At 40.6% G+C, this 24,406-nt stretch overlaps 3 protein-coding genes across 5 annotated transcripts in view; 1 reads left to right on the top strand and 2 right to left on the bottom strand.

Annotated features, from left to right (window-relative positions):
• Positions 1–3,067, bottom strand: part of dom (domino) — a 169,260-nt gene extending 166,193 nt beyond the window's left edge. For all 3 annotated transcript variants that reach the window (XM_067776462.1, XM_067776460.1, XM_067776461.1), the window contains exon 1: positions 2,765–3,067. The gene's annotated coding sequence lies outside the window, so the exon portion shown is untranslated. The remainder of the gene's footprint in view (positions 1–2,764) is intronic.
• Positions 1,217–6,589, bottom strand: LOC137246149 (borealin-like). Its single transcript, XM_067777236.1, has 2 exons — positions 6,554–6,589; positions 1,217–1,783 (listed from the first exon to the last, which is right to left on the bottom strand). The coding sequence occupies exons 1-2, from the start codon at positions 6,587–6,589 to the stop codon at positions 1,217–1,219; spliced, it is 603 nt and encodes a 200-aa protein (XP_067633337.1).
• Positions 6,590–19,719: 13,130 nt separating this feature from the next.
• Positions 19,720–24,406, top strand: part of Rad51D (Rad51 recombinase D) — a 78,333-nt gene continuing 73,646 nt past the window's right edge. Inside the window, exons 1-4 of the mRNA XM_067776459.1 lie at positions 19,720–20,009; positions 20,074–20,483; positions 20,586–20,711; positions 20,788–21,072. Of these exons, the coding sequence (XP_067632560.1) occupies positions 19,771–20,009; positions 20,074–20,483; positions 20,586–20,711; positions 20,788–21,044 (1,032 nt within the window). The 5' untranslated portion in view covers positions 19,720–19,770 and the 3' untranslated portion in view covers positions 21,045–21,072. The remainder of the gene's footprint in view (positions 20,010–20,073; positions 20,484–20,585; positions 20,712–20,787; positions 21,073–24,406) is intronic.

Raw genomic sequence — 24,406 nt, 5'->3', positions numbered from 1 at the left:
CCACCTATAGACCTAATGCCCACTCCCTCTTAAAATGCTCAGTAACACCTTTCGTTTGATACCCATATCGTACAAACATTCTAGAGTCACCCTTGGTCCACCTTTATGGCGATATCTCGAAAAGGCGTCCACCTATAGAACTAAGGATTACTCCCTTTTAAAATACTCCTTACCACCTTTCATTTGATACCCATATCGTACAAACACATTCTAGAGTCACCCCTGGCCCACCCTAATGGCGATATCTCGAAAAGGCGTCCACCTATAGACCTAATGCCCACTCCCTCTTAAAATGCTCAGTAACACCTTTCGTTTGATACCCATATCGTACAAACATTCTAGAGTCACCCCTGGCCCACCCTAATGGCGATATCTCGAAAGGGCGTCCGCCTATAGACCTAATGCCCACTCCCTCTTAAAATGCTCAGTAACACCTTTCGTTTGATGCACATATCGTACAAACACATTCTAGAGTCACCCCTGGCCCACCCTAATGACGATATCTCGAAAAGGCGTCCACCTATAGACCTCATGCCCACTCCCTCTTAAAATGCTCAGTAACACCTTTCGTTTGATACCCATACCGTACAAACATTCTAGAGTCACCCCTGGCCCACCCTAATGGCGATATCTCGAAAAGGCGTCCACCTATAGACCTAATGCCCACTCCCTCTTAAAATGCTCAGTAACACCTTTCATTTGATTCCCATATCGTACAAACACATTCTAGAGACACCCCTGGTCCACCTTTATGGCGATATCTCGAAACGGCGTCCACCTATGGAACTAAGGATCACTCCTTTTCAAAATACTCATTAACAGCTTTCATTTGATACCCATATCGTACAAACACATTATAGAATCACCCCTGGTCCACCTTAATGGGGACATCTCGAAAAGGCGTCCACCGATAGACCTAAGGCCCACTCCCTCTTAAAATGCTCAGTAACACCTTTCATTTGATACCCATATCGTACAAACAAATTCTAGAGTCAGCCCTGGTCTACCTTTATGGCGATATCCCTAAATGGCGTTCATCCATAGAACTATGGCCTATTCTCTCTTAAAATACTCTTTAATACCTTTCATTTGATACACATGTTATACAACCACATTCCAGGGTTACCCCAGATTGATTTTCCTTATTTTGTCTCCATAGCTCTCAACTGAGTATGTTATGTTCGGTTACACCCGAACTTAGCCTTCCTTACTTGTTTTATATCAGCATTGTCCGTATACTGCACTTGTTCCCCCTTTCGTTTGCATATTTATCTGGCATTACTTGAGCTACAACTGTGCTTCCGCATTTAGAAAGTACAGATTCACCGTGTTTAGGCCAAAGTAGAAATGCAGCCCCCGGAGATTGAGCCAATATTGTGGCAGAGTATTGTTGTCCAGAGCTTTGTGATGAGCGATCAGCGCTAAATGCCTTTGAACGAGATAACGTTGGTGTACGCATTTTGTTGCGAGAGGTATGAGTATTCATAACAGCGGAGGAGCTTGTACTAGGTTTTACAGCTGAAACTCGTACTAAATCATGGTTAACTGAGCGTCTGCGACGTGGGCGTCTGGCTCGAGCTGAGCTTAGCGGTCCTGGAGTATGACCACGTTGAGTGTGCGTTTGTTTTATACTTGACTGCCTGTATGCATATATAATTGACGTAGAAACGCCAATTCCACTCCCGCCTTTTGAGCTATCCTCTGTAAGGTAACCTTCATCTTTTGGGTTGAATTGTCTGCTTGAAGTAGGTTTAAGTCCACCACTGTTGTTGACAGCTATTACCTTAAGTATTTATAACTTTTTAAGCCCTTTTGGATAATTGACTTTCGAACAAAATTAGATCATGTTCTACGAAATAAAGTCAGAATAATTTCATTTTAAATTAAATCCACTACAACGTCAGCTGTAAGAGGTTAAACTCTTACTTACCTATCCAGGATCAACCCCGACATACAAAATGTATATCCTGCTTGCAATGTGTCCCCACATGACACCAACCATCTCTTCAATTGCAATGTGGAACCAACTCCTCTAACACACCTCTCACTATGGTCCACCCTTTTTGGAACTGCAAGTTCCAAGGAATCTCCACATAGAGGACATTGATGACAATTTGTGATTGGTCGCACCTACTGAATGGGGCTAAGTACTGCCACAACAAATTTGCAACCTTTAACAAGTTTAAACTATAAGTTTGCGCACTTTAAGTTATACATATTTGTGATCAGAAAAGTCGCCTCTTTCACCCTAAAAGACACCATTTTTTATATGAAGGTGGTGCTATTCTAAAATTTTCCCATTTTTATTTATAAAAGTACATGAATGGAGCGCTATTTAAATAACAATATACTACAAATTTATTGTAAAACAAAGTCAACACTGCACAGTGAAATGAAATGAAACGAAACATCGCGCAAAATTTTTGAAACGACTTCCCTTGTTTTCTGCGGCCGCCATATTGGTACTACATTTGCCGATCTATATTCGAAGACTGTCAAATACAAATTCTGCAGCACAACGTTTCAAACAGTACCAATGAAACGAATAAAAGAACGCCACAATCCATTATAAAGTATGCACAGCTTTTGTAGTAGCCACACCTTTTCAAATTATTTGCAATATATTATATTTTTTTTTTACAAACTTTTTTAATTTTTAAATTCCTCAAAACACATCGCGCACTAAAAATACAACACTGCATATACCAATCGAATTTTCTCTATCCCGAACAGACGGATGAAACTGGCAGCCATTATCACTTACCTCAGACAGCTTTTTTCAATCACGAAATTTCTAGTTTTCCCATGAGCATCTGTCCACAAAACAATGACAATTTTAATATTAGAGCTCAGCTCTAGATGGCAGCGTAATAATTTTTTAAATTATCGTTATATTTCCCACAATTAAATACTTATTTAAAATGCTTTGTATTTTACAAGAAAAATTTCTGCGCTTCACCGGAATTGAGCTTATATTGTACTCTTCACTCTCACACGATACCGTATGTTCCGTCTCATTTATTTTCACAAAATTTCACTTCACCAACCACTTTAAAATAACATCTGAACGCGTTGAGAACATTACGGAAACTGAAACGGCGAGCAGAAAATTTTGTGAACGAACCGACCATTTTGGATTGAATCATGCTAGCTCGTCAGCCATTTTACACAGAGTTGCATATTAAATGTAAATGATGAGCTTCAATATTATTGCACAATAGTTTTGATTTCGATTTTCTGAGTTGTTCACACTCGTACAGTTTGAAAATTTGGTGCGTAAAAACACAACTAAAATCAACCTTAAGGTAAGGCCACATTAGGCTGCATTACGCAGCACTGCACTGCACTACAAAATATAATTTGTATGTATTCTTATGAGGCAATTCACACCTAGCGTCAGCAGCACTGCGCGACCCGGCACAGCGCGGCAAATTTGATCAACTAGGCAAAAAATCCGCGTTGGGAAGTGTCGCGCAGTGCTGCTGCCGCTAGGTGTGAATTTTTAATTTAATTTATTTATTATTACGGCTGTTTACTAAGTACAATTCATTATTATATCATTTATTACTATTGAATATGCTATTGGAATTGCCTCATAAGAATACAAGCAAAGAATTTTGCACCATCTTTTTTCAATCGGGCAAAAGAGTGTGGAATTCCATTTCCTCATATAGATTTATTATATGCAAACGCTGATATACTGTCTTGTGTAAATCTTGAAGACCACAGAATATCCGATCACGAAACTATTTCATTTGCTATAAAAGTAAGTAATTCAAACCCGTTACGAAGAGTCATTTCATCAACATCCTGGGAGAATTATTCGGCCGATAACTTGACGACTCTACTGAGAAATTGCGATCTCAGTTTAATAAGAAGCATGAATGTCAACGACATGGTCAACTATATAAATACTTGTTTACTAGATTGTATGGGAAGAAGGCGTAATTAAAGATTCGGTATCGTACATGGGTTTCTTCTATGCAACCGCTATAAACAAATCCATGACTACTGGAATAGTGCCAGACATGTGGAAAATTTCGAAAATAGTACCAATTAGGAAAGTAAAAGATTCAATAATGGCAGAAGAACTAAGACCGATAAATACACTGCCGAACATAGAAAAAATTCTGGAAATTGTAATAAAAAATCAACTGCTTAATTACTTAGAAAATAATAAAATCCTTATAAAGGAACAATCCGGTTTCCGACAAAGGCACTCTTGCGAGACGGCGTTAAATTACGTCATATCTAGCTGGAAGGAAGAGCTGAGCCTAAAAAAACATATAGTAGCAGTTTTCATTGACCTGAGAAGAGCGTTCGAAACAATTGATAGGAATATAATGCTCGATAAACTACAAAAAATTGGTATTAGGGAAAATGAATTGCAGGGGTTTAGTAGCTTCTTATCAGACCGGAAACAAAGAACAACCATCGAGTCAGTAGTTTCATCCGAGGCACAAGTGGACATAGGTTTACCACAAGGGTCGGTATTAGCACCAATCCTGTTCAACATTTACATAAACGACATATCATCAGCACTGAAATATAGTAAAGTCAGGTTGTTTGCAGATGATGCGCTACTTGAAGTAAATGAAACGGACATTTCAATAGCAAGGAGCAAATTTCAAGAAGATTTGGACTCATTGTATAGATGGCTTTGCACTAAAGCTTAACGTTAACAAAACTAAGTTCATGGTTTTATCTAGGACGACCAATAGAGAATCACTTAATTTTGATCTAAAAATAATGAATACGAGCATTGAGGATGTCAAAATATTTAAGTACTTAGGGATCCTGATTGACAATAAACTGAGGTTTGCAGATCATATTGATTATATTGTAGCCAAAATGGGAAAAAAAATTGGATTTTGGAAGAGATCGTGTAAACTTATTAGTAAGAAATATATGTTGATAGTTTATAGATCCATCATAGAACCGCACTTCTTATATTGCCCTACAATATTCTTTATTGCCAATGAAACACAAGTAGACAGGTTACAAATTATGCAAAACAAAGCTATGAGATTTAGATTGAAAGTGAGGTACGACACTTCCATAAAGAGTATGCTTGATGCACTAAACTGGCTGAGCGTAAGACAGTTGATTTTTTACCATAGTATGAAATTTGTAGTTTATATCAAGCATGGTAAAATACCAGCCTACCTAAGTGAAAAACTTGTTTATGTGAATGAAACCCATTCTTACATAATCAGGGAAAATAATAATTTTAGATTGCCTCTTCTCAAAACAGAAATGGACAAGCAAAATATATTTTACAAAGGCCTGAAATGTTTTAATGAACTACCTAATCATGTTAAAAATTGTGAAAACTTAAACACCTTCAAAAAAAGTTTATTAGAATATTGCAAAACCCTTCCAATAAGATAAAATATTTTGTATCTGTATTTCATGTTACTGATCCTTGAGCGTACACGGCAATCCAAATAGACACAGAGGAACCTTATGCATCAGGTCAAATACATATATTGCTCGCAATCAAATTAGGAAAGAATTCCTGAAAATATCGTCCCAGACAAATAGTTGGAGTGTTCATGTGAATCACGTGTATTCCTACAACAATGGTATATTATAATTAATTATGTTTACATAAAATCTGGTACAGGGAGGATTGGAAACACGTCCTTTCAAACCGTCCGATAAGAGTGGCTTATTCTGCTGAGCTGCTACCTTTTGGGTTGACCGGAATCAAATGCATTCCGACAGCATAAATAATAAAACTGGGTAATCATACGTCTTGGAGTAGGGCAGGATTGAGAACACGTCCTTCCAACCTCCCAATGATATGACTCCAAGACTCGCCCATTGGGACCACCAGTTCCCGTGCTGTCGGAATCTCATGCATTCCGACACCCCAAACGCTAGAATCCTATTATTATTAAAATGTATTTAAAAACTTGTATTAATCCAAGTTTTAGGCTTAAAACGCCGTAATAATAAATAAATAATAATAATAATAATATCTTGAGGATGAGATGTCTTGGACCCATAGCCACGACCTTTTTCTTTTCCTTTCCTCTTCTTCGCACAAAAATGAAATAATTACACCTTCAAAAACTGTGTCGTCCATTTTGCAAACAAAAATAAACACAAACTTTTGCCGCAATGTGTCGCTCGATTGCCGCTTAATGTGAATTGCCAAAATATGTCGCTCTGTGAGGCGCCGCTGCCGCTACGTGTCGCGCAGCATAATGTGCGCGTACCTTAAGGCAAGGTGCACACGAGGCTACGCGTCTTAAGGGCGAATTAAAGCTGGAGTCATTGGTGCCGTATGTCGTATCGCTGTATCCGTATCCCTAACGTAATCAGCTGTTTATCGTTACGACGGTAAACCAAAACCCAATTGGTTGGCTACGATACGGTTACGACTTTAGCGGCACCAATAATCGATTGCATTGATTCTCATAAGGTTGGTCGAATCAGCTGTTAAAAGGTTACCGATACGGTTACCGATAAAGCACCAATGTATCCAGCTTAATGGTGACCTATAACCATAAAGCCATAACCAGATAAAACAGCTGATCGAACCTACCTTATCGAAATCAATGTAGTCGCTTAATGGTGCCATACCATAACGCTAACTCGATTACATTGATTTCCATCAGGTAGGTGTGATCAGCTGTTTTATCTGGTTATGGCTTTATGGTTATAAGTCACAATTAATTCGCCCTTTAGACGCGTAGAAGATATTTCATATAGCTACAATCATTCGGCTAGAATAGAAAGAGTTCAAAGAAGGATTGTCCGTTTTGCTTTGAACTCCATACATTTTGATAACCCGCTGCCTTCTTATTCTTCTCGTTGTCAACTGTTTGTGTATGACTTAATTGTGGGCTCTTTGGACTGTGCGACTCTTCTTGAGGAAATATCGTTTAATGTGCCGCAAAAAAATTTGCGCGCATTCCTGCCTTTTTACTTGAGTTCTTGTAGAGCAAATTACTTTTATTTTAGCCCAATTTTCCGCGCCCTTACTGAATTAAATAAAATCTCTACTAGACTAAATATTGATTTTTCTGCGTCCAGAGATACACTCAAGGCTTCCTTTGTCTTACTCTTTACATAATGTTGTACCTAATGTATATGTTTAATACCTATATTTGTTTTATTATACCTTTCATGAAAATGAAATGGTATATTAATTTCGTCACGAAACCGAAAATTGTAAGTCCTTAAAGGAAGATAGATAGACCCACCATTAAGTATACCGAAATAATCAGGTTGAAGAGCTGAGTTGATTTAGCCATGTCCGTCTGTCCCTCAATTTTTGAGATATCTTGATAAAATTTGGTGAGCGGGTGTATTTGGGTGTCCGATTAGACATTTGTCGGAACCGACCGGATCGGACCACTATAGCATATATCCTCCATACAACCGATTTTTCAGAAAAAGAGGATTTTTGTAATATCTTACCCAACTTAACAGATTGAAGCTTCCAACTTCATCATATACTTTCGTATATTCCACATATTGTTGCCTGAAAAAATTGATGAGATCGGTCGTATATATAGTACATATCCCCCACAACCGATTGTTCAGATAAGGAACTTTTCGTAATTACTGCCCTATTTTAAGAGCTAGAGGCTTCAAATTTCAACGAATGCTTACGTATATAGCATATATTGTTGTCTGAAAAAATCATAAAGATCGGTGGTATATATAGTATATATATGGTGGTATATATAGTATATTCGCAAATTTTAGCCCCATTTTAACAGCTAGAAGCTTCAAATTTCACCGAATACTTACGTATATAGCATATATTGTTGTCTGAAAAAATCATAGAGATCGGTTGTATATATAGTATATATCTCATACAACCGATTGTTCAGATAAGAAACTTTTCGCAATTTCTACCCCATTTTAACAGCTATAAGCTTCAAATTTCACCGATTGCTTACGTATATAGCATATATTGTTGTCTGAAAAAATCATAGAGATCGGTTGTATATATAGTATATATCTCATACAACCGATTGTTCAGATAAGAAGCTTTTCACAATTTCTACCCCATTTTAACAGCTGTAAGCTTCAAATTTCACCGATTGCTTAGGTATATAGCATATATTGTTGTCTGAAAAAATCATAGAGATCGGTTGTATATATAGTATATATCTCATACAACCGATTGTTCAGATAAGAAACTTTTCGCAATTTCTCCCCCTTTTTAACAGCTATAAGCTTCAAATTTCACCGATTGCTTACGTATATAGCATATATTGTTGTCTGAAAAAATCATAGAGATCGGTTGTATACATAGTATATATCTCATACAACCGATTGTTCAGATAAGAAACTTTTCGCAATTTCTACCCCATTTTAACAGCTATAAGCTTCAAATTTCACCGATTGCTTGCGTATATAGTATGTATTGTTGTGTCAAAAAATCATAGAGATCGGTGATATATATAATATATATATAATGGTATATATAGTATATATATTTTTTTTTTGCGATTTCGGCCCCATTTTAACAGATAGAAGCTTCAAATTTCACCAAATGCTTACGTGTATAGCATATATTGATGTCTGAAAAAATCATTGAGATCGGTGGTATACATAGTATATATCTCATACAACCGATTGTTCAGATAAGAAACTTTGCGCAATTTCTGCCACGGTTTAACAGCTAGAAGCTTCAAATTTCACAAAATGCTTACGTATATAGCATATATTGTTGTCTGAAAAAATCGTAGAGATCGGTGGTATATATATTATATACTTCATATAAACTGTCATTTTTGCCCCTTTTTTACGGCTAGAAGCTTCAAAATTCATCAAATTTCATCAAATAGTTACGTTTACGTCATATATTTTTAAAAAACGTGATTCGTAGTCATAGTTTTTACATGCAGACCACAAAAAACGTGAAGCTTTGCATCCTCACATAGATTACCTACCTATTTTTATACCTTTCATGAAAATGAAATGGTATATTAATTTCGTCACGAAACCGAAAATTGTAAGTCCTTAAAGGAAGATATATAGAACCACCATTAAGTATACCGAAATAATCAGGTTGAAGAGCTGAGTTGATTTAGCCATGTCCGTCTGTCCGTCTGTCTGTTTGTATGCAAATTAGTCCCTCAATTTTTGAGATATCTTGATAAAATTTGGTGAGCGGGTGTATTTGGGTGTCCGATTAGACATTTGTCGGAACCGACCGGAGCGGACCACTATAGCATATATCCTCCATACAACCGATTTTTCAGAAAAAGAGGATTTTTGTAATATCTTACCCAATTTAACAGATTGAAGCTTCAAACTTCACCATATACTTTCGTATATTGCACGTATTGTTGCCTGAAAAAATTGATGAGATCGGTCGTATATATAGTATATATCCCCCACAACCGATTGTTCAGATAAGGAACTTTTCGTAATTACTGCCCTATTTTAAGAGCTAGAGGCTTCAAATTGCAACGAATGCTTACGTATATAGCATATATTGTTGTATGAAAAAATCATAAAGATCGGTGGTATATATAGTATATATATGGTGGTATATATAGTATGTATATATATATATATATTTTCGCAAATTTTAGCCCCATTTTAACAGCTAGAAGCTTCAAATTTCACCGAATACTTACGTATATAGCATATATTGTTGTCTGAAAAAATCATAGAGATCGGTTGTATATATAGTATATATCTCATACAACCGATTGTTCAGATAAGAAACTTTTCGCAATTTCTACCCCATTTTAACAGCTATAAGCTTCAAATTTCACCGATTGCTTACGTACATATATAGCATATATTGTTGTCTGCAAAACTCATAGAGATCGGTTGTATATATAGTATATATCTCATACAACCGATTGTTCAGATAAGAAACTATTCGCAATTTCTACCCCATTTTAACAGCTATAAGCTTCAAATTTCACAGATTGCTTACATATATAGCATATATTGTTGTCTGAAAAAATCATAGAGATCGGTGGTATATATATTATAAACCCCATATAAACTCTAATTTTTGCCCCCTTTTTACGGCTACAAGCTTCAAAATTCATCAAATTTCATCAAATAGTTACGTTTACATCATATATTGTTGAAATACGTGATTCGTAGTCATAGTTTTTACACGCAGACCACAAAAAACCTGAAACTTTGCATCCTCACACAAAGTACCTACCGGGCCATCTCGGGAAGTATTTATGGCCTTACTGCAGTAAGGGGCGCTGCTGTGGCGGACGGTTCTTTCCCCGTATATAATACTGGACCGCTGAGCCCGCCTTGTCGGGCAGGTGGTCGTACGACCAAGATGAACAACTCATTACCTGAATGTAATAAGGAGGATGTAAAGAGGAGGACTGAGTCGCAATCCAAGGACGACAAATACGAATTAAGCGATGCGTCGGACTCGGGGAGCGAGAGTAGTGCTGATTCAATGAACTCCGTGTTGGAGAAGCACACAAATGAAAACGGAGTAGAAGAGTGGAGAAGGGTACGGAGCAGAGGAAGTAAAAGAGCTCTCTCGCAGTACCGTGCAGCACTAAGAATTGTACAACGCTTGGGAGCAGTGGTCGACCCAACAGAAGTGGAGATCGAGCGCTTGGAATGGGCCCATGAAGCGGTAGAAGTAGGTCGAAGGCAGTTCAAAAGCTTTGCTGCGAGAAACCCTCGGTTCTGCAACCGGTACGAGGAGGAAGAAGCGTCGAATGGCAGAATGAAGAGGCAACGTTCGGCAGAAGGCGACAAGCCTGCTTTCAAGAGGCAGAAAGGACCCAGTCCTAGAGCCGCGAGGCAGGGCAGTCGCATAGACAAGACAAGTAGGCCCAAAGCTGTAAGACAGATGGGTTCCAATAGCGAGGTAGCAACTACCTCGAAAGCTGCCAGTCAGAGGGAAGTTCCAACTACGGAAATAGGATATAAGTCAAAGGGAGATAACGCTAAGACTCCGGCTTTCTCGGAGGCGCTAAAGGGAGTTAACGCAAAGACTCCGGTGTTCTCGGAGGTTCCAAAGGGAGATAACACTAAGACTCCTGCTTTTCCCGAGAAGATGAGTGATGTGGCAAAGCAGTCACTGACTGTGGCGCTGGTTGATCGTAGCAGTCCGTTCGGACAAATGACTACTGAAAGGTGGAGATCTGTGGAAAGGGAGCTTATTAGCTTAATGCTTAAGATGATGCGGGAACAACCAAGTAAGCCCCTTCCAACCTTTGATTCGGGGGGATGGTATAATGGTGTGAAGATGATAGCGTGCGACAACATCGCGAGCTTGCGGTGGCTGGAGGAAGTCGTTCCAAACCTCCAAAGGCAAGGCACGAACGCGCGGTTTGAGGTGGTGGATAAAGCGCAAATCCCCACGGTACCAAAAGTTAAGGTATGGATACCATGCGTGATGAAGTCGGAGGATACACTGCGACTTCTGCAGAATCAGAATCCGAACATACCGACACAGGATTGGAAGGTACTTACTGTATCTCGACCTACCGAGGATGGTCAGTTCTACATCTTCCAAATAAACAAGCAGGCGGAGGATATTTTGTACACGCAGCTTGGCAAAATGTCCTTTGGCACTGGCAAAATTTACATGCGACTCAGGAAAAGAAGTCCCGAGGATAAAAATCCTAACACGCTGGAAGTGGGCGAAGTCGAAAAGGACCTCAGAAGCCTAAGGGAAAAAAGACAGGTGGAGGTCCACGACGTCACCACGAACGTGCTAGAAGAGAACAAACCGCTAAATGGTGCTGTGACTCGCACAGAGGAACACACGGCACAACATTCACGAGGGGCTGAAGGGGGCCTCGAATACTCTAAACCAAAAGGGCAAGAGGAGGACGACGACGTCAAGACGAAGGTGCTGGAGGGGGACAAACAGCCCAATGGTGCTGCGAGTCCTACAGATAAACCTCCAACACAGTAAAGTGGCGTCGAGCGAACTCCTCCTAACCCTTGAGGAGGGTTCGTTTGACGTGGCGCTGATCCAGGAGCCGTGGCTCTCATCGGGAGGAAAGGTTTCTGGACTTAGCGCGCGCGGGTTTGGCGTTTACTACGCACAAACGGAAGGACGGGTGCGAGCTGTAGTAATTGTAAGGAAACAGCTTCATTCATATATGCTGCCTAATTACACCACCGAGGATCTCGTAGCGGTGGCCGTTGAGCAAAAGAATAAGCAGGCATTTATCCTGGCGTCTTGCTACATGGCCCATGCTGCGGAGGTTCCACCGATGGAGTGCAAAAGGCTAGTACAGGAGGAAGGGCGCAAAGGGCGGTTGGTCATAGGCGCTGATGCAAATGCGCACCACAATGCGTGGGGAGGAGCAGATACGAACGAGAGAGGCGAATCTCTATTTTGTTACATCCTGCAAACCAATTTGCAGACAGCCAACAGGGGAAATGTTCCTACATACATTGGTCCAACATCCAGCAATGTTCTGGATATTACATTGAGCTCCGAGCGTTATATATCAAGGTATGATTGGATGGTTCTCGATAGACCATCCTTCTCCGACCATGCGTATATAAGCTTCAGCATCCCACTAAAGAGGGTAGAGAAGGGAGGAACCTTTAGAAACCCTAGGGCAACGAATTGGACTAAATTCCAGAAACATGTAGAAACGAAACTGGGACAACCCAAAGAGGTTGCTAATGTAGAGGAACTGGAGGAGTCGAATGAATTCCTAACAAGGACGCTTATGACTGCGTATAACAAAGCTTGCCCTCTAAGAAGATTCAGAGGAAAAGCAAAGCCGCCATGGTGGAGCAATGAGCTGAGTCTTCTAAGAAGACAGGTAAAAGAAATGTTTAAACTCGCAAAGACCGCGGAAAGCGAAGCGTGTCGAGACGAGTACAGGGATCTACTGAGGATCTACAAGCGTGAAATTACCAGGGCGAAGAGAAACTCATGGAAAAGTTTCTGTACGGACATAGAGTGCTCCAGTGAAACAGCACGGTTGAAAAAAGTCCTAGCAAAGGGAAACATAGTCCAGGGACTAATAAAGAAAGAGAACGGGGAATGGTCACGTGATAGTGAGGAATCCCTTGAGGTGCTTCTCGATGAGACGGTTTAGAAGAACCAGCAGACATCACTCACACTTCGATCACGGAGCTAGTGGTGCCGGGCTTGGTGACCGATACCAAGATCGAGTGGGCAGTGAAGACGTTTTCTAAGTTTAAATCGCCTTGCCCAGATGGTATATTCCCGGCCATGCTACAAGTCTCAAGTAGGGCGTCGTGGAATGGCTTAAAATAACATTCGATGGGTGCATAAGACTGAATCATGTACCGCACTCTTGGAGAACTGCTCGTGTAGCTTTTCTACCAAAGGCGGGGAAGATCGGTCACGTGTATCCCAAAGACTATAGACCCATTAGCTTAACATAATTTCTGCTCAAAACCTTTGAGAAGGCTGATAGATGTGTACATAAAGTCCAACGTGGATGAAAAGCTGCTCTCCACAACACAGCATGCGTACACCAAAGGCAAGTCGGTAGTCACCGCATTGCATAGGGTGGTAATAAGCATAGAGAAATCCCTGGAATATAAGGAGTATGCTCTGGGAGTCTTCTTGGACATTGCCGGGGCTTTCAATAATGTTGCAAAATGGGCGATTATGGATGGTCTTAATTACATTAAAGTACATCCTGCCTTAATCAGATGGATCGGCTGCATGTTAAATTGCAGAAAGATTACATCACAATGGGGATTGTACGAGGCCACGAAATCAGTGGACAGGGGCACGCCGCAGGGAGGGGTGCTATCACCTCTGCTGTGGACACTGGTCATCAACCAACTGCTCAGGCAATTCGATGAGGGACCCGTAAAACTTACGGCTTACGCAGATGACGTTGCAATTGTCATAAGTGGAAAATGCCTTCCAACGATTAGTTCTTTGATGGATCGGGCGCTTCGGGATATTCATACCTGGGCATCTAATGTCGGGCTGAAAGTCAATGCGGAGAAGACGGATATGGTCTTGTTTACAAAGAGGTACAAGGTCCCAAATTGGACCAGGCCTAAGTTAGGAGCGGTGACCTTACAGGAGAAACCTTGCACAAAATATCTAGGAATCATCCTAGACAGTAAGCTGTCATGGAAGCTCAACGTGGAGGAGAGGGTCAAGAAGGCCTCAACGGCACTCTATGCATGTAAAAGAATGCTGGGGTGTACGTGGGGCCTATCGCCCTCTCTTTCTCATTGGCTTTTTACAGCGATTGTAAGCCCTATTCTATACTATGGAGTTCTTGTTTGGTGGAAAGCCACACAAAAAACAACATACCTCAAAAAATTAGAGGGGGTATGCAGACTATCGATGCTTTGCATTACGGGACCCCTGAAAACAACCCCGACGGCTGCACTGTATGCCATTCTGCACATTCCACCTGTAGACCTGGTAGCAAAGAACAAAGCGTTAACGACCGCAACCAGGCTCGATGCTTCGGGGCAGCTTGAGCGCCGACCATATGGCCATAGTAGTATAGCGTCCTCAGTCACAAGACGAACAGACTACATGATTCCCTACCTGCACTTTGAGCGATATCTTAAGGCCACAATAGAGGTGGACGGTTGGCGCAAGGGTGCGCAAATGGCGGACGAGGCGATACATGTGTACACCAATGGTTCCAAAATAGTGGAAGGAGTAGGGTCTGCGGTATACTGCGCTGATCCGGAATTAAGCAGATCCTACAGGCTGCCGGATTACTGTAGCGTTTTCCAAGCGGAAATATTAGCCGTAACCAAAGCAGTAGAAACCCTGGAAGAGAATAGCTTAAGCTGCAACCGTGTTAACTTTTATATTGACAGTCAAGCAGCAATTAAGGCAATAATCTCGCATAGCACAGCATCTAAATGCGTGTTAGAGTGTAAGCAGTCTCTGGAGAGAATCGGGACAGGGAGAAGCATACATCTATATTGGGTCCCAGGACATATGGGAATAGATGGGAATGAAAAAGCGGACGAATTAGCTAAAAAGGGCGCATCCCTTGCAGCTTGCTCCGTAGACGTCCCAATTAGATTGGGCGAGATTAAGCGAAGGCGAGAGGTGCACATTATCGACCAAGCAGAAAAGGCGTGGGTTCAAGCGCGGGGCTGTAAAGTGTCGAAGATTATGTGTAGGTCTTACAACCTTAGACTAACACAGTTGCTTCTATCATTAAAAAGAGAGGACTGTAGACTCATGACGGGTATTCTGACTGGACACTGCCTTCTGGCGTCACATGCCTTTAAATTAGGCTTGGTCAATGATAGCAGGTGTAGGAAGTGCGGGTTGGAGGAGGAAACGATCGAGCACGTTCTGTGCTCGTGCCCTGCACTTGCCAGGCTAAGACTCCAGCTATTAGGAGTGATACAGCTGTCAGATCTAGAAGCAGCAAGTGGCTTAAGTCCTAGGAAGCTTCTAGTATTTGCCAAGAGAACGGAGTTATTTTATAACATAGGTACTGGTTTTTGATAGGGTTTTTCAGTTTGGTCGTTAAAACAAACTTCTGGTAACACTACGGACTCAATCAGTCTATGTGAGATCCTCATGGACCGGCCAGTTCAACCTACCTACCTGTTTTTTATTTTATATTTATCTTAAGAATCGTTAAGGTATCTAGATCTGTTCACTATATATTTCTTATCTTATACATCCGATTATTCGGAGAATACGAACGGGATATGATTATTGTTCAGCCCCATTCATGAAAGGTATGAAGTCTTCGACACAGCCGAAGACAGTCCCGTTCTTACTTGTTTTTAATATGTTATTGTATCTAGTCTGTAAGATTCTTGATCATAGACTGAATTAATAAACTATACACAATTTCTCTACGCCTCAAGATCTGCACACGAAGCTACTTTCGAGCGTCGCTACAAAAAGCAAACAAATAATTGAAAAAAATAAAAAATTAAATTTCAGATATACCCGTGCCTTTGTAAATTATGAGAGGCAATTTTAAACCACCTCGGACTAGAGAAAAGGGTGATATCTAGTTTCAAACACTTTTTAGCCTTTTAAACGCTTCAACAATGTCTAACCAAGCTGTTGTGGCGTTTAATACTCTTTTTCGCTTTCGTAATATACCTTTTACGCACTATTATTAACTAAAGTAACATTTTTTAACTAATTACACAAATTTGCATACAAAAAAATGTAAACAAACATCTTGTTCTTCCTTATTTTTAAGCGTACGTACGCTCAGCGACCAACATTGCTGTACGCTTAGCTACACGAAAATTTCATTCCTTTGTCGCTTTCATGCAGCTGACGCCTCGTATGCAGCTCTCCATTCAAATACATGTGTTCGGCATCAAAGCGTACAAATTTCGCCTGCAGCGTCTATGACGCGTAGCCTCGTGTGCACCTTGCCTAAAGGTTCATGCACGTTAGACTAGGTCCGGGGAATATTTTGAATAAGGTGCCACGATTTTCCAACTTTTTTTTCGAGGGGCGGCAGGGTCCTAAAAATCACAAAATTATCATCCGCAACTCTAGGAAACTCTTAGTTTATGAAATATAAGCTTATTAATTTCCAAATTTAGTAAAATTTCAACTTAAGTCCTGCACTTAAAATTTGGGTTGCACATGTCGATAGCGGTGTCAAAAGACGCGTATTTGCGTCAAGATTCAGAATCCGAAAGCAGAAACTATAGTTTTTATCTCGTTTAAAAGTTATTCGCGGAAACCCCGTAGGTACTATTGTCGTTTTTTTCGTTCTTGCAATTAAACAAATGAAAACATATGAAGGTGGTGAATAGTGTTGCCAGCTCCGCAAAAATATCTTTTTATCATGATAGAACATCATAAGGTGGTGGCTGGCACGTCGACATAAATGCAAACAAACATACACTATCAATGTATTTTGGGCTTGAGTGCAGAATACATACATTTGTCAAACAAAACAAAAAAATCGGACTTTGTGCTGATTCCAACGGTATATTTATTTTTTGGTGCAAATGAAAGCTTTGGGGTAATTCCATGTCAAAAGGCGAAATTATGAATTTTTCAAATCAAAATATCTCCGAAACTAGTGGATGGATTTCAAATTTTAAAAAATCGTAAAATAACTTATAAAAACACCTTTCATCTGATGTATATATATCTTTAACTTTTCTAGTCTTTATTTACCAAAAAATTGAAAAAGCTCTTTTTTGGTGGAAATTTTTTAAATTTTAATTTTGCGTAGAACACCCTTCTGCATAGGCGGCCTTCGGCTGTGCTTATAAAAAATTACCCTGGGCTACGCCATGCCAAGTCCGGGTGTGTGGTATAACCGTGGCTACCGCCACGGTGATGTCCTTCTGCGTAGTACACCCTTCTGCGTATCTTTTGACGTGGAATTACCCCTATAGTTATTATTTGCACCAAAAAAATTATAGGGTTGAACTCACCATAAACACCACTACCGATACTCATATAAATTTTTTTTTTACAAATGTATGTATTCTACACTTAAGCCCAAAATACATTGATAATTTATGTTCGTTTGCATTTATGTGGACGTGCCACCACCTTATAATGTTCTACCATGATAAAAAGATATTGTTGCGGAGCTGGCAACACTATTCACCACCTTCATATGTTTTCGTTTGTTAATTGCAACAACGAAAAAAGCGACAATAGTATCGACGGGTTTTCCGCGAATAACTTTTAAACGAGATAAAATATATAGTTTCTGCTTTCGGATTCTGAGTCTTGACGCAGATACGCGTCTTTTGATACCGCTATCGACATGTGCGAACCGAGTTTTAAGTGCAGGACTTAAGTTGAAATTTTACTAAATTTGGAAATTAAAAAACTTATATTTCATAAACTAAGAGTTTCCTAGAGCTGCGGATTCCATTTTGGTGATTTTTAGGACCCCCTCTACCCCTACAAATCAACAAAAGTTTGAAAATCGTGGCACCTTTTATAAAATCCAACCACTAGGTCCAAAGAGGATAGGTATATCCAACCCAGCGGGTCAGGGGGTTAGAATATACCCGCGGTAGGTATGCCTGTCGTAAGAGGCGACTAAAATACCGGATTGGCCTGAAGGTTTATGTGGCCATATAAATCGTTCCCGAGATGGTCGGGCCAGCACCTTAATGATGCTGTGTTACCGGAGCGTACCGGATCTGTAAACGGCAAAGGACCATCACATCGATCACTCCCTAAACCTTCGGGGAGCAACCGTATCGCTACAACAACAACAGGATAGGTATATCTATATATATTTATCCTCTTTGTTAGTACTTTGGCATATGATCCTCTGTAGTAGCTCCATGGAGTACTACAATGAAAGTACTTTGGAAAGTACTCTCATGTATGTACTCTATGGAATACTCACAAACAAAGCGAGAGTGGGATCATCTACTCCTCTCCTAGGACATTGCAATGTTAATTGGAGCACATTTTTTGTATGAATACAGATTAGTTTTGGAGCACTCCTATGCTCCTAAAGGAGTATTCCTTACACTACCCGTGTTTTTTTTTACACTCGTATACGTCTCGTTTACGCGTGAAAAAAAACGCCTATCCTCGCTTAGATAAAGCTTAGGAGACCCATCTAGCGGGTGTGGTTAAACAACTAGCTACGGGAACAGGGTGTACCGAAAAGCGGAGACACAACGCTCTGATGGCCATAAGGTATAACATATAGCTGAATCAGTTGCGATGAATTGTGGACACACATAGAATACATAGAATTAGAGTAGAGGGTGAAATAAAAGACACATATTTCAGTTACATCTGAGTATAATCAAAGAGGATTGGTATAATGCGTATTGAAATTTAGTAGGACAAAATTTATGCGCAGCAATATCAGAGGTGTATTTAAAGTTTTTGCTTAGCAGTCCATATAAAGTTTATGCGTAAACGGATATACGCGTGTTAAAAAACCCGGCTACTATTTATGGAATACCCTGCAAAAATTTTTGGATTACGTGTTCCATTTTCTTCATGTTTGAGTACTCTAACAATACTCCTTTGCAAAGCGTTTGCGGACCACCATCAGCCGATCATAGCTCGTTTTTAACGACAGTGATCACGACACGATGACGATCGAACAGAGTTGCCAAAAGCAAAACATTGCATGCAAATAACTAATAATAAAATTTTACTTTGGCTACTCTGATAAAATGCAACAACGCACTGGTTTTATGTATACATATTATATTAGTTTCTTTATTCACGTATGCGTATGCGTATTATATTAATTTCTTTATTCACGCAAATGCTAAATAACATAAGAATATTCGTAGTATAAAATATAAAAGTTGTATTGCCCCTCTTCATTTACTTTCATTTTATATTAAATTCACTTCGATAATTCTTTCCGACACAATTCCTTTTTAGTACTTTGGCGGATCATATGCCTGTCGGTTCTCAATGGAGTACTACAGTGAAAGTACTTTGGAAAGTACTCTAACGTATGTACTCTATGGAATACTCACAAACAAAGCGAGAGTGGGATCACCTACTCCTCTCCTAGGACATCACAATGTTAATTGGAGCACATTTTTTGTATGAATGCAAATTAGATTTGGAGCAGTCCTATACTCCCAAAGGAGTATTCCTTACATTATTTATAGAGTACTCGCGTTTTTTGAAGGGTACTCGCGTTTTTTGAAGGGACATCCAGACCGTTCCAATGAGATTTGATCGTGAGCCAGCGGCCGATGACTCAATGGAACGTTCCTAATGTGAAATATTTGTAGTCGTAGTATCGTGTTATCGATTTTACAACCAGCAAGGCTTCATCTCTAAATATATCAGCTGTTCACCGCCAACCGATTTGATATGTACAATTGTATTTGATTCGAAGTCTTCCAAACATAGGAATGACGAATTTAGGACAATTCGATGGAATGGGCTTATCCACGTACCTTGTAAAGAAACTACAACAAAAGGGCTTTACAACAAAACACGAATTGCTTATCAGTAATAACTTGGAGCTAATGGAAATCACAGGCTTTTCGGATGTCGCAATTCTGGAAATGAAACAAAAATTAGCTGAAGATTATTTTCCGCGTCAACAGCATATATCGAACTCAAATATATACAAAACTGGTATAAAAAGGTAAGCTGGCAATGGTTTAGGTAATAAATTTTAAACACTCTTAAATGGTTTTTAATATTTATAGCATCGATGATCTCACTGCTAAAATACCGTTAAAAACCGGTAGTGTATGGGAAATAACCGGCAAGGCAGGAATTGGAAAAACACAGCTTTGTCAAACTATTGCAGTCAATTTTGTAGAGCGGACATGTGGCGCAGTCCTCTATGTGGATACTAAGAGCGACTTCTCAGGTACGCGCATAATGGAAATGCTGCGTAGTCGAAACATCCCCAATACAGATTGTGGACGTATTATGCAAGATATCTTAGTTGAGCGAACAAATACAGCTAATGGTGTTTGTGATGTACTTGCCAAATTAGCGAGCCAATTGTTGGCGGGAGCAGAGGCGGATGGTAGTAACATTAAGTTGGTTATAATTGATGCATTGCCAGCTGTATTTTTTACATATCGTACTGAAACCAAGCGACTAAAAGGTTAAATTATTCTGTTTTTTGATTGATTCGTATTATTTGAAGGATTGTTGTTGTTGTTGTCACTGTCATTGTTGTTGTTGTTGATCATAAATTCTTATTTAGGCAACTATTTGCTAGCAACATTAAATAACTTAATATACAAATTGGCAAAGGAATATTATATGGCTTTTGTATATATTAATTTATTAATGGACTGCGAGGAAGAACAACCTAATGCTGAAGATGCAAGTATGCTGTCATGATATAACACTTATCTCCATTAATTATGTTATTTAGTATACATTTTTGTTTATGCTTTTTGCAGATTTAGAGTGTGATGCATATTTTGAAGATATTCTTACTACGTCCAGCACTTATAGCAACAAAAGTCTGCGACCGGCCTTAGGCGAATATTGGAGTCGTGCCCCACGTTTGCGCTTAGCATTAGAATGGCCTGTAAATGCAGATTATGCAACAGATGAGCGCAGTCTAAGAATTTTGAGAAGCTGTTATTCTGCGGTTGGGGCCATATGCAGTCTACGTATAACTTCTGCTGGTATTTTATCAATTACAAATAAATAGCAGAAAGCCATATATTAAATGCGAAAACGTAAGCTTACAATTTGTTCAATATACTAATATATTTACTAAAGTACATAACTAAGCAATCTAAACATAAACTACCTGAAAACCGCACGTTCATCAATTTTAAGAAAGGAAAGTGGGATGGTTACAAATCTTATACTGACAATGACTTTGCTGCCTTTCCTATCCCGACTGATGCCCGCCAAGGGGAGCGTGCTTTCCGCAAGATCATTGAACCGCCTCGGCTTGCTTCATTCCCGAAATTCGGCCCCACTTTCCGACGTAGGCCGCAAATTTAGCGAGAGAACGTGACCTTATAAGACAGCTCGATCCGGGCGACCCCTAGATACGGGATATAAACCAACGCATCAGATTGCTTACAGATGATCACAAGCGGGCGAAATGGGAGGAGCACCTGAGCGGTTGTAACTTCTCTGCCGATGTAGGTAAACTTTGATCCACCGTAAAGGCCCTATCGGATCCATCTAAGGACAATGACCGCCTTTGGCCATAAAGTGCTGTCGGATGCGAAAAAATGCGCGAGCGCTTTCTGCCGACAATATATAATGCATTCTACGGTCGACAAAGATAGACGGAGGGCCAACAGACACGCACATAAACATAAATTCAGCGCGTATGCAATTACCATCACCGCCAAAGAGGTTGAGGACGCCATCGGTCATGCTAAAACATCCAAAGCAGTGGGCCCAGACGGCATATCCATGCCGATGCTTAAAGAGGGTTTCAAATATTTATCACATGTCTTCAACCTGTCTCTTTCCACCTTTGTCTTTCCCGAAAAAGGAAAATGGCCAAGGTGGTCCCGCTACTAAAGCCTGGGAAACCAGCTAACATAGGAGAGTCATATCGTCCTATATCTCTCCTATCGCCAGTAGCCAAGACGCTTGAAGCCATTTTGCTCCCCTACTTCAAAGCAAATTTGCAGCTAGCCTGTCATCAGCATGGCTTTAGAAAACTTCATAGCACAACCACCTCCCTAAATGCCGTTAGCACCGAGATAAATTGCGGTTCAAATCAAAACCCTCGCCATAGAACAGTACTCGTTGCCTATCAAATGCTTTTGATACGGTCAACAATGGCACCTTACTGCAAGACCTGGAGGGGTCTACCATACAAGTCTTAAAAGATGGACCGCAAATTATCTGGGTGGTCGGCAGGCATCGGTGCAATTTAGAAACGCAACATCAAAACCAAGAAGAATTAAACAAGGGATGCCACTGGGGGTGTCCTATCCCCACTTTTGTTTACCTTCTACATATCAAAGCTACCTTCGCCACCAGAAGGAGTTACTACCGTTTCCTACGCCGATGATTGCACCATAATGGTCACAGGCCCAGGCCCACAGATCGATGAGCTTTGTAACAAAATAAACAGCTATCTCCTTGATCTCCCCAGTTTCTTTGCCTCGCGAAATATGTCATGATCACCGACCAAATCATCGGCGACCTTATTTACAACATGGACGCGCCAATTGTCGACCATATTGAACATCCACGTTGATGGCACTACGCTACCGACTGTCTTACACCCCAAAATCTTGGGTGTGACGTTCGATCAGGATCTACATTTTGGAGAGCATGCAGCCGCAATTGTAGCGAAAATCCAGAGCCGTAATAAAATCCTCAAATCTCCTGCCAATACTTGGGGAAAAGATAAAGAAACGCTCATTACCACTTACAAACCAATTGACCAGCCGAATGCATACTACGCGTTCCCGATATGGTCGCCAAGCCTAAAGACTACCCACTGGAAGAAGCTACAGGCCTGCCAAAATACTGCCCTCAGAACCGCCACGGGTTGTCCCCAGAACACCATCGACATAAAGAGGCGAGAATACTCCCCATTAGGGAGAGAAATGAAATGCTAACCAAACAGTTCCTGTTGAATACCCAGAAACCTGGACATCCGAACAGACATCTGATTGATGAGCCACCACACCCCAGGGGCTTAAGGTCATCTCCGTAAGTATTATGAGGAAATATGGCACCTGAGAACACAGCTGTATGAAGCAAAAAAACAGAAGCAGGTCCTCAGTGAACTCCACAAACAGGCGTCGCACCTCTATGCCGGGAATTGCCCGGTGAATCCTGTACTCAAAGAATAATACCCAAAACTTACAGAAGAGGAATGCACACTCCCTAGGGAAACGCGAGTCACTCTAGCTCAACTTCGGTCTGGATACTGTAACAGGTTAAACTCTTACCTATCCAGAATCAACCCCGACATACAAAACATATGTCCTGCTTGTAACGTGTCCCCACATAACACCAACCATCTTTATAACTGTATTGTGGAACCAACGCCTCTAACACCCCTCTCATTATGGTCCACCCCTGTTGAAACAGCAAGTTTCCTTGGACTCCCCTTAGAGGATATTGATGACAATTTGTGATCGGTGGCGCCTAATGGAGAAACACTGCTACAACAACAACAACAACAACAACTTGGGTTAGGCTCAATACTCTCCCGGAGCAGGAGCGAATGGAGCAGTCCAACTGCATGGACCTGGAATGTAAATATGTTTGAGGGAAGCTACCCAGCCAGCATTTTTTGAAAATTTTGATAAAAAAATATTTAAATATCATACCCCCAGATGATTAAAAACGTTCAAATTTAAAAGCATTTTCTGTTCGAAAATTAACGTATCGTCGGGAGAAAAATGTACCATAAATGTGATCATTCTTGAATAATCATTTATGATTCCTATTTCGAAACGCTTTTTATTCATATTTGATATCATTGTAAAATTGAGCTTTAATAGTTTTAGAGTAGTATTTGACTGCTTTTCACCGCTTCCCAAGGCAGTCAGTTCTATGTACCGGAGCGACTCGGGATTTTTCCCGACCAAGGACTGTCATTTCAGTGTGACCCCATCTAATTTGTTTCGTCCCTCCCACAAATTGTCATCCTCCCAGCAGCTCCTTGCAGCAGGACTGCTCCATATTCTCTTACTCCGGGAAGGTATCGAATCCAATCCGGGTCCGTCTCCTGACCTCGGTCCTGAGAAATGGTTTTGCTGCATCTGCCGGAAAAGAATCTTTTTAGGACGGTCATACTCTATTCAGTGCGTCGGCAAGGGATGGTTGCATCGGACAGGTTGTTCTGGGCTTGATCCCAAAACCCGACGTCCACGTAACTTTTATAAATCTTTTGTGGCTCCTTGCTGTTCACGCTCTAGGGCGTCCCGTAGTCTACGTCTAAGCGCCCCCCCACTACCTTCCAGCAGCCCCGCTGCTCAGCAAGCCACAACAAGTACCCGCTGCTGCTCGCACCCCACGGCGCCAACAACTAAAACAGCTGCTACCACTCATAACTACAATCTTCGTAGTAGAGTCGGA

Source organism: Eurosta solidaginis, chromosome 3 (genome assembly GCF_040869045.1).
Source record: "Eurosta solidaginis isolate ZX-2024a chromosome 3, ASM4086904v1, whole genome shotgun sequence".
Lineage (NCBI taxonomy): Eukaryota > Metazoa > Arthropoda > Insecta > Diptera > Tephritidae > Eurosta > Eurosta solidaginis.
The sequence above is the reverse complement of the archived record's forward strand: the minus strand, read 5'-3'. Positions and strand labels throughout refer to the sequence as shown.

Bases quoted from the DNA above. Each gene is read 5' to 3' on its own strand.
- LOC137246149 (XM_067777236.1), bottom strand. From the start codon at position 6,589: ATGGCACCATTAAGCGACTACATTGATTTCGATAAG. The intron at 1,784-6,553 runs GTAGGTTCGATC...TAAATACTTAAG, and splicing joins ACTACATTGATTTCGATAAG to GTAATAGCTGTCAACAACAG.